The 11,043-nt window shown below is 49.5% G+C and overlaps 2 protein-coding genes across 2 annotated transcripts; both read right to left on the bottom strand.

The window, feature by feature from the left end:
* Positions 1-1,164: 1,164 nt before the first annotated feature.
* Positions 1,165-3,321, bottom strand: F4817DRAFT_323215 (general substrate transporter). Its single transcript, XM_049301485.1, has 3 exons — positions 2,802-3,321; positions 1,767-2,718; positions 1,165-1,698 (listed from the first exon to the last, which is right to left on the bottom strand). Exons 1-3 carry the CDS (start codon positions 3,052-3,054, stop codon positions 1,317-1,319), a joined length of 1,587 nt encoding a protein of 528 aa, XP_049163404.1. The 5' UTR covers positions 3,055-3,321; the 3' UTR covers positions 1,165-1,316.
* A 3,095-nt stretch (positions 3,322-6,416) lies between these two features.
* Positions 6,417-10,580, bottom strand: F4817DRAFT_78087 (uncharacterized protein). The gene is made up of 2 exons (XM_049307885.1): positions 10,185-10,580; positions 6,417-10,121 (listed from the first exon to the last, which is right to left on the bottom strand). The coding sequence occupies exons 1-2, from the start codon at positions 10,254-10,256 to the stop codon at positions 6,528-6,530; spliced, it is 3,666 nt and encodes a 1,221-aa protein (XP_049163403.1). The 5' UTR covers positions 10,257-10,580; the 3' UTR covers positions 6,417-6,527.
* Positions 10,581-11,043: the final 463 nt, after the last annotated feature.

The following is an 11,043-nucleotide window of genomic DNA, read 5'->3' as shown; positions in this document are numbered from 1 at the left end:
GTCGATAGAAGGACCGATGCGTCTCGCAGGCCGCCCCCACGTTCTAGAAAACTTTTTCGCTACCTTTCAACTGCCACCGCCAAGCCCTTTCTTCCGAATGCCTCATGACATCTTCGTCATGCGGGTTAATTGAAGTGGCCACGAGGGTTTCGATACTTAGACTTGCTCGGCTAGTAAGGGTTCTCAATACAGATTCTACATGCTAACACTTAGCTCAGGACAAGCATGTACTGACTTCTCAAGGAATTTAACCAGCACAACCGTTGACGCCAGACGAGTGATTGAATAAGCTTTAGGGCTTAGGACTAATAGTTCCAGCGAATCATCTCATGGAAAGAGACATCGATATAAACTCTAACCAGATGGTCTATCGGCTTGAGATAGTAGAATAAAAAGCGCCTAGGCAGATTCCGGGTAACCTATGTCCAGTCTGAAGTGCTAAATGTATGGGCACTCAGGGCCTTGTAAACTTACAATCTCTAGTTTCTGTATGTATTTCGACGAGGAGAGTATGTGGAGTGGTTTACGCATCGGCTTACGTCGAATCCGGAAGCACCTTTCGGTAAGCTCACTAACTCGTAATTACATAGCAAATATTTGATACAGAATACGCTAAGGAAAACAAACCTATATTCCGGGGTAAATAGGGTCTACTCACTGACCCCATCGTGAGTCTACTGCCCAAGTGTAATCATATTTCTATGCTCTCAAGTAGTGTGCGTCACAATACACGTCGAGATGCAGTTAACGCTGAGAGCTGTATGTATACGTAAAATCCAATCGATATTAAGGTCAATTGGAGTGTATGAGTCTACGGTTGTTACTATTTAGGCGTGGGATGTGTCTAGTTGGCCCAACAAGTCTCACGGATGTTTATCTCAGGGGTAGAGCTTCAATACAGTACGGAGGACTATCCCATCGTTATCTCCTAGTTTGATACCAGAGCTGAACTCTTGAATACTAAGTTGAGAACCTAATAGCAACTTGGATTCAAGTATGTTAGAAGGCAAACTATACTAGCACATTTAAGAAGGTACCCCTACGGTTCTATGGTCATTGAGAGGGGACATCGGAAAAGTTAGAAGGACGCAAAGGGCAATGTTTGATAAAGGCCCAGTATAGATCATTGCGCATTCGTGTTGCTTCACTCAAGACTGGTAAGGATTAAATCGCTCAATGCTTTGTTTGGAATTATCATGTTTTGCTAATACTAAATATACGATACGCTAATGCGGATGTCAAAGTGATCATGTAAAATACTCATACCCAGAGCACCCCCTCGTGCCGCTTTATGCCATTGTCTCATTACTTGACGCTCAAACTTCCTCCTTGGTGGCATGCTCGACGTTGGACACGGCGACCTTGTCGGTGAAGCCCATGTCGGCAGCGTACGTAGAGTGAGGCACCCACTTGGCCGATGTCCTGGGCGTGGTCTCCTCCAACATGCGGTCCACCTGCTCTAGGGTCAAGCCCTTGGTCTCGGGAACCAGGAAGTAGGCGTAGACGAAGCAGAGAGTGCAGAGACCGCCCCAGACATAGAACACCTTGGGACCAAGGTTGCCCTTGTCCGCGTCTACCATGTAAGGGGTGATGACGGCGATGATGCAGTTCCACAGCCAGTTGCTGGCGGTGGAGAGGGTGACACCACGGGCACGCATGGGTAGCGGGTAGATCTCGCCGATGACAACCCAAGCTCCACTAGACAGATGTTAGCGTCTACCTGATCAAATGGAATAAAAGTCAAGAGGGTAGGGGGATGAACTTACGGGCCCCAAGTGCTGGCGAAGAAGAAGATATAGATGCAGATGAAAGCAATCATAGTCTTAACAGCGGCGTCGGCTTGGGTAACTGTGCCCAGAATGGCAACGATAAACTGGCAGATAACCATTCCAAGGGCACCCCAAATGAGTAGAGGTCGGCGACCGACCCTTTCCATGCTCCAGAACGAGATAGGGGTCGAGCAGACGTTGACGAGTGTGGTGATGAGGGAGATTAAGAATGGGTTCTGAATGGTACCGAGTTGTTTGAAAAATTGAGTTCCGTAATAGAAGACAAAATTAACGCCGGTCCATTGTTGCATCATCTGCAGAGAAGTTCCTAGTATAGTTCTCCTAAGGTTGCTGCTGCTCTTGAATAAGGATCCGCGGAAGCAGGTCGTCCAGGTGCTCCAGTATCCTCCCTCAGGGGAAACCGACATCTCATACTCATGGTTCGCGATGATCTCAGCAAGTTCGTCCTGGATGTACTCGCTCTCGACGGAGTGACCGCGTAGGCGCCCAAGTACCGTGGCAGCCCTGTCAAGCTGGCCCTTCTTCACAAAGTATCGAGGGGATTCCGGGAGGACGAAGAGGCCGATGCCGAGGATGAGAGCCCAAAGCATCTGGAGAGCGATGGGAATGCGGTAAGATCCACTGTCGTTTCGGTTTTGAGTACCGTAGTCGACGGCCGATGCTAATAGCAGACCGATGGTCACGCAGAACTGATAACCCGAGACGAGGGCACCACGGATTTTGCGAGGGGCAATCTCAGACATGTACAGGATCAGAATTGCAGAAACGGCACCAACACCGAAACCAGCAACAACACGACCCGCCACAATAAGAGCTAAGCCAGCCGAGGCAGTCTGGAGAGCAACACCGACAAGGAAAATGATACAGCCGCCGATAATAGTAGTACGTCGACCATACCAATCGGCAAGATCACCAGCAATAAGAGCACCTAATATAGTAGTCAGCGGATTAAATTCTTATACATATACATATATATATATTATAGAACAAGGAATAGCCTTAGTCACTTACCGAAGAAAGTACCAGCAGACAGGATCGAAGTGATGAGAGACTTGTGGTCACCACTGAGTTCAGTAGCACCGGGACCCTCGATTTGGTTGATGAAATAAGGCATTGCCATGACACCGTTGATATAACCGCTGTCGTATCCGAAGAAGATACCACCGAAGGCGGCAAAGGCACACATGAGGTAGGCCTTGAGTGTAACCGGAGCCTCGACCCGGTTAGGGTCGGTGGACCCCTGGACCACGGCACCTCCCGCCATCGCGAACGAGACTTAAAGTCGTCGACGTCGGGTTGGTTAATTATGAGAGGTCGATTTGCTTGTCGTAAGGTAGCTTAGCAATACGATGATGGTCTACTAAGCACCGGGGGAATTGTTGCTATATGCTAAGCAGATGAGGTCGGGGAGGGGTGGTGGGTAGTAAAGAAAGGAAGAAGAAGAAGTGAAGGATGAGCGACAAGGAAGCGTGTGAGAGAGAGAGAAGGAGATGTGATACATCAAGGGGAGTTAGATCTTCTTAAATGCGTGTTGTGTGTGTGTGTGTGTGTGTGTGTGTCTATGATCTTACCCAGGACCACGGCACAGTTAATTAACCTAACCTAGATCTCTCTCCGTCCAAGCTTTCTCCTGAAGACCCCACCTCCACTCCCCAGACGAGATGAACAGACAGCAAGCGTCTCCACGTCCCAAGCACGAGGACAACCCGCAAAATGCCCAGAGCACTCCAGACCCCCCAGAAGATATCCCCCTCGGGGTCACGGCCTTGTAAACCTAGCTAGAACTAGCTCCGTCTTTAGTTTAAGTGGATTTACGTTTCTGGAACTCTGGAACATGGCGAGGTGCCAAAGTTTGGGAGGTAGGTTGCATTCGTCCATTCGTCCCGAGCTTTGTTACACGCGTCATGAATCCCACGGCGGTATTCTGACCCCCACACAGGATGTTACTTACTCTCTGCTTCAATTCACCAGTTATTGATAAAGAGTTGTCATAGCCGTCCTTGCGTTGCAAACCAAATTTACCTTTTTATCTATTCCCCGTATATTCGAGCAACGCTGGTCCTCAGCGATTGACAAAACAAGCAGGAAAATAGTTTACACCGTAAACATTTTAGGAGGACTCGCTTCCTGGCACGCACGTGCCATGTTCTCGGCCTAATCCATACACCACTATCCCATGGGGAACTCGGGGATGCAATCCTGCCATGGTTAATGTCGAAAGATTGGTCACGTCCGCCATGGCAGATCCAGCGCGAACTCGGTCTAATAGGCTCGTATTAGGATCGAAAGCAAGCGGAGAAAGCAAGGCGGAGTGCAGCACCCAACCCCGACCTAGTCCCCGTACTACGGATGAAGCCCCGGGGTGAAAGAACCATGTGGCAGGAAAGAAAAAGAAACCAAACAAAAAAAAAGGTCTTTTTTGCCTCTTCCCCATACTTGGTAGCTACTAGCACTTACGATCTCCATCGTCAAACTTCCAGAATCCAAGGAGATGACGAGAACTCCACCGCCCATTGGCCGAGAGATGCACTCTTCCCACCATCGCCCCTTACCCCAGAAAGGCCCCCTTCTTTTACTTCACACCGGTCGGCGCGGTGTGAAAGTACGGAAGGACATCAATATAACCAAGAATACCACTCTCTGTATCCACGCGAAATGGGCCATTCTCTTCTATTGGTATTATCTATCCAACCCTCGAGTACGGCCGACATACACACATACACACATACATAGTAAACACGGCAGGAGAAAGGGAAAAAAAAAAAAAAAGAAGAGCCAGCATCTGGTCCTAACTCGGTACACTCGGCTTCATTGTGGAGCCGCGGCGATAGCGTCGGCCGTTTTGTCGTTGGCTCGACGGGGCCCCTTGACAAATGCGGCTCCGCGCCCATGGGTTTTCGCGCTTGGTCATTGGTCAGAGGGGAGAGTTGAGCTAGCACATGTTTATTTTACATATGTACGTGCACCGCGCTCAATCTCCTGAGGCCTGTTCGGTTCTAGAAGGCCTGGTCCGTGGTACGGTGTACCTAACCTAACCAAACCTACCTGCCTACTGTTTATGCTTATGTCAGATTTCGAGGTCAGGGGCAAAAAGACAATTTGTACATACGGATTAGAGAAAAAATATCTGTTGAGAGCGTGACTTGATTGATTGATTGATTGATATGATCGTGGTCAATTGCGTGTTTTTATTTACCTATGTACATAGGTGCCTGTTTAGGTATTGGGAATAATTAAATGGCCAACTAACTAAATCTAGGTAGATCTATTATGTCCTATGTACATATATACATAGGAAGGTACCTAACCTAACCTATGTAATCATAACCTGGACCTGGCATCAGACGATTTAAGAGGTACTTTGGTAGCGGAGACGGTCCGACTCGGTCTATTAACCCTATCCTGATAAAAACTCTACCGCGACAGACTGATTGGTCCCGCGCGTATGCGAAGCTATCGATAGCCATAGTAAGGGTGTAAGGATCAATTATTCAATTCATCGTCTCTCAACCATCTCCAAGTAGCAATCTTGTCGAATGCAGTAGGTTATGTATGTGTCTTTTCTCGCCGACCACTTCTAAGATCTACCGCACGTCTCAATTGCGTCATGCAAAGTAAATAGTAAATAGCGTTTACCCTTGTCATCTGTCACTGCTAGCTTCTTTTCTTTTTTTTGGTCGCATGCCGTAAGCTAGACAAGGGGTAGGAAATCATTCTAGACTCTTCTCGGCGCTGCCGAATCCTTTCATATGTACTAACGGCTGTGCCGAGGCAAATGGTGCGGCTGTCTAAACTTCAACATTGACAGCAATAATTAGCTAGTTCCTAGCATCTATTCTCAAACTCTCTTCAAATTTATAGCTTAATTTCTCTCTTGCTTCGCATGCGTTGATTTAGAGTTAGGTAACTGTAGGACATTAATACAACATATACGATCAATCACCGGAACATTCACAATAAGCTAAGCTTAATCAAACGAAAGTCACTATTCACTAAGATACGAAGTCCATAGCAGCAGCAAAACCAATTTTCTTGAATACATAGCGTTCGCCGCGCATAACGCACAGCAATCCGCATTACAACTATACATTGAACGTCAACATACATGCATGGTATTTGATATGTGATTGATATCAACCAACGTCTCTTCTCGTCTCGTCTTGTCTTGTCTTGTGGCAAATCTGCCCGTCAAATCGTGCCTTATGCTGCCAAGTGAAAAAAAAAAAAAAAATCTTGCCTTCGCGTGAGAAGGTAAAGTGCAAAGTGAAAAAAACATGATCAAAATCATATCCATGCCGGCCGTGCTAGACGCAAGAAAAAAACAAAAAAGACATGACGTGTTATAGAAAAAAAGGTGATCCGATGGTTTCCCTTTTGAAAAACAAATATAAAAAAACGCAGTGCTCCTTGCCCTAAAACCGAAAACGCCACGCAAATGCAGACAGACGTGTATGTAGGTATATACTGCACCACCGCCACTGCCCGGCCACAAGTACACAAGCCACCGGCCGCCATTAATAAAACCAACCAGCGCGCAGCCTAGCCTAGCTTGAGTCCAGTCCAGTCCGGTCCTCCGTGGGGTCCTTGCCCTCGTATCCCCATCCTTAGTACCACAGTAGCACGTGCACATTAGCAGTAGAACCCCGGAATTTGGGGTTTGGTTGGACAGTTTCAGTTTCAGTTTCATTTCTTCTTCCCTTGTTCGTTTCGTTTCCTTTCGTTTCGGTCTTCCCTTTATCAGACGCAAACCCACTCGGCAAACACGCACCATCGCGCTGTCCGGTCCGCGAGCACCAGGCCGCGCCAGACGCCGCGCTCGGAGCACTTAATGATGGTTTCCCACGTGCCGCCGTCGCTGGCCTCCTCGTCGGCGCTGCGGCCTCCCACGCCGATCCCGGACCTGCCGACGCGCTCCTCTTTGCGCATGAGCCGCAGGATCTTGCCGCCAGGTGTCTGGATTGCTAGCTTAGCCGGCTTCTTGCCTGCGATGCTGCCCGTAGCCGAGCTCGGATTCGACCCCGCCGCACTACTGCTGGTCATGCTCATGGCGCTGGCCGGCCGCGCGAAGGGCACCGGGCTCGTACCTCCTGGGTTGCTGCCCGGTCCGCCTGCCGGACTAGATGGGTGTTGTCGGATGGCGAAGACGAAGGTATTGTTGAGTGCCAGCCGCTGACACTGTGGCTGAGCAACGTAGATATCGTGACGTTGCGCATGCGGTGTTGGGTGGCGAGTAACAAACTCGTAAGGCGGATTTTCGCCTGTGTGAATAATCGGCAAGGCGAAAGCGAGAGGGTGCGGGATGTCTTTAATACTATGCATAAGACCGCGCTTGCCAGCGTACACCTTCAAGATGCCGCTGCCCTCGTCGCCTGGTAGGAGCGCCTTTACCGTGTACCGTTTTATGCCGCCGTACCAGTCGGCTTGCGCAAGTGCGCGTTTCTTCACTGTTTCGCCGCTTTCGAAGAAGTCGCCGTCTGCGTCTCGTGTGAACCCCTTAGTTTCGACTTCGGCTGCCACTTCGATATCAGGGGGCACGTTGAACTTGATATGTACCATCTCGAGATCTTCGATACGAGTTAACGACGTATTGTAATCCACCATAGATATCATCTGTTTGAAGAACGGAGGACAGACACCGGGCAGGTTGAGTAATGTTTCATGAGCTACAGGTGGGCAGATATGCTGTTGGCTATGGTGCTCGGGAATGTGTGTCCAACAAAGCTCGACAGGACGGGTGAGGAACCACCAAAACTCCGCGGTCGAATTGCCAGCGCTTGAGTATAAGCCCCGACGGGAATTGGTAGGACTTGCAAGACAACAATCCATCATGCGCCATTCGTTATCAATAATAACGGCATTCCACCAATGGTTTGATCGAGGCATTATAGCCGTTTCGGGGACCTCGCCGGGAGTCTTGAGGTAGCCACGGACGACTTCAGAGTGTATACCAATCGCAGTACACATCTCGTGGACGAGAACAGCGTATTCTTGGGGACATGCTCGCCTTGTCTGGATTACTCGCCGCGTATCTACGTCCCCTTCGAAATCTTCCTCCCAATTCACATTCTCCGCGACCCAAGTGAAAATTGCCCGGAGACGTTGGACGTCACTTTTGTATGGTCTGCATACGTAAGTCGTGGCGAGGGACACGGCTGTCGTCATCGGCGGTAAACTACTGATGAAGCGAGAGTTCTTATCGACTTGGCTCAGATTTATGACCTGATAATTGATGGGTTCGTGAACCGGCATTCCATCAGCTCCTTCATCCCCTTCGACGCTCCCATAAAGCTCATCGACGGGATCTATCGCCGGGTAATCCAACATTAAGCAACGATCTTTTCGCTCATTGCGCTCATTCTTGCTCAACGTATTCGATCGGTTAACATCTCTCCGTACTTGGACCCAGTCCCCATCATTCCTGAGCCCCATATCTGTGGCTGGGTCTCGCAATAGGTTTGTGCTACTAGCTCCTGTAATTGCTGATATCCCGAGACCCATCGAGCGCTTAGACGGCGAAACCTGCCCAGACCCCGGGCTCATCGCAATACTACTACGACCACTGGCAACACCGGTCTTTGTTGCCTCTAGAATCCTCTTAATGAAATTTTGCTTCTTAGGTTTAGCACTTCCAGGCTGCACGAGACCCCCAATGGGCGCAATTCCGTCTTCGTTAAAGCCAACCTGTGACCGGGGACGCAAAGCTGATGTAGAGTGGCTTGGGTGATACGACACTCCGGTGAACGGCGTGGTTGGGCGATTCGCATCCCAATCTTCCTCGTCGTCGCCGTCTCGGAATCCCAGTGCGCTCCGTGCTCGTTTTTGCTTCCTAGCCAGACTGCCAGCGCTCGTAGCGCTAATTCCGCCTGCGGACACGCCACTCATCAGACTTCGGTTCGTGCTATTTGTTACTATACTTCGGTTGCCGGAAGAAGCATCTGTCGAATTGGTCTTTGTCGTCCCTGTTCTATCCAACTGCTGTCCGATGTCATAGAACGACTTCTGTTTGCGGATGGATTTACGGTCTCCAAAGAAGTGATCACCTATCGAAGACTTAGGTCTGCTATATAGGGGGTTCTTAGGCGGCGGTGGGGGTGGGGGGCCTGTATCCTCTTCATGATCACGATGATCAAGAATTCCTGCGCTCGAGCTTTTATGATGCATCTTGCGAAGACGTGTCTCCATTCTTTCCACATAATTGCTTATCTGCGGAAGTGGTTGCTCTGGAAAGCTGCTGCTGTGATGTGCACTATCTTGAGGCGAACCGCCGTCAAACGATCCGTACCCCGAATCTTGAAATGGCACACCAATGGATGTTAGCGGTCTTGGTTGCCCTTTCTTCTTTGTTCGATGATGGACCAAGTCGAAGGACTCGGGAGACCATGGGTCTAACGGCGGCTCAGGTGACTCCGCCTCGCGTGCCATTCCCAATGCGTCTAGTTGCTCAATTACGCCGTCCATAGCTTCACGTAATGGCGAAGGGGTAAACCCGTCAACGATTGGGGAGTGAGGACTCGGGGAAGGGACCCGCGGTGTATGATATCCTTCATGGAGACGTCGATTGTCATAAGACGCATTTGACGCGGTCGAATTTCCCCTAGCGATAACGTGACGATGGGGCGGTGGAGCAGGGGGCGGAGGTGAGTCGCGCTCTGCTCCAGGCCGGTACGGCTTAAAACTAAATGACGGGGCCGGCGATGGTCCTCTCGATCCATAGTGTTGCACCGGCGAGGGGGGGATGGGAGAGGGTTCTCGTTGATAGTTGTATGGCTGCGGCGGAACTGGGGATGGACCCCTGGAGCCGTATGAATGTATAGGGGGGGCAGGAGATGCGGCTCTGGGCATATATGAACTAGCTTGAGGAGGGGGAGGCGCAGGCGATGGGGCTTTCGATTCGTGCCGCCGAAGCTCAGATGGTGACGGATCGCGCTCGATATTCCGAATAGCCTGGCGCGTACTATTCCTAACTGAACTGGCCGAATTCTTTCGGGGCGGTGTGTTAGAAAGCTTCCTTATTACCTCGGGCTGCTTTATTATCTCGGGCTGTTTCGCGGTTGTGTAGTGAGGTGCTTTCGCGTAGGCCTCAAAGGGCTTTCGAAAGATTCGCGACTTGGATTTCTGCGGCGCATTCGTAGGGCTCGGCGTGTTACTTGTTGTCAATGGACTCACCGACCTGGTAATGGGTCGGAAATCTTGAGGTAATACCTCGACAAAGTTGGACGGGAAGACGCCAACAGTCTTGTTGCGCCGCAATCTGCCAGTCCACCATGATCCATCCCCCGCATTTAGACATTCTATCAAGTCTCCCTCAATAAATCCTAAGTCGTGTTGCGACTAAAAGGAAGGTTAGCAAAGTAAACAAAGTCGCCGTGATATCACAAAAAATCAAATGCATACTTCTCCTCCCCAAGAATATACGGCTCTACACCAGCACGGAAACCGCGTGGGTAGCGGCGGTGCTGATCCCATTGTGCCGATATTCGAAGTCTTGGTAATCGTCTATTCGCCAGGTTGAAGATGTGGCGTTGGCGTAGGTAAATCAGACAAACTCGGCGAATTTGAGTTTATTCTGAATTCCTGGCGGCGTATTCGGCGGTTGCTGCAGGGTGATGGAGTAAATACGCAGAATACGCAGTTGAGAAAGTCGGTAGAGTCAATAGCATCCAAGGCGGTGTGGTTGCTCGTGGGGACTCAAAAGGGATCAACAAGACGGTGCAATAATAGCAATAATACTAGCAATAATACGCTGTATTATTATGGCTATTAAGCCGTACTAAGCCCTAAGCACGAGTCAACGGTAGGGATGTTGAAGGTTGCAAACGTTAGGTAGTATGTAAAAAGCAGTAACGGGAAACTCTGGAGAATGCCAGCACATCAATTCAGATCTCTGGATTGTGATTGGGATGTTCTGGGTGTTAGAACATAACTAAAGTTCAATATTAGAAGCTCGGGGCGGTATTGGAACAGGTTACAGTTAGTTACCTTGGCGTAACCACCGAATGAAAACAGAGGGGTCTCGTAATCGTTGCCGGGTAACCACTAAGCTTTGAGACCCGTAAATCTAGCGGCGCAGGGCGTTTCCTTCCCGCACTTACATTAAGTACGAGTACATACGTCACTATGTACAATATCCAAGGTCTTGAGTAATGCAATTGTACATTAAGGACCTTATTAACATAGAATCAAGATTTACAAACGGAGCATTAATAACACCATCTTTTATAGGTATTTAAATAAATTGAAAATTCAAAAATTA

Source organism: Daldinia loculata, assembly GCF_022478755.1.
Source record: "Daldinia loculata strain CBS 113971 unplaced genomic scaffold F4817scaffold_2, whole genome shotgun sequence".
Classification (NCBI taxonomy): domain Eukaryota; kingdom Fungi; phylum Ascomycota; class Sordariomycetes; order Xylariales; family Hypoxylaceae; genus Daldinia; species Daldinia loculata.
The sequence above is the reverse complement of the archived record's forward strand: the minus strand, read 5'-3'. Positions and strand labels throughout refer to the sequence as shown.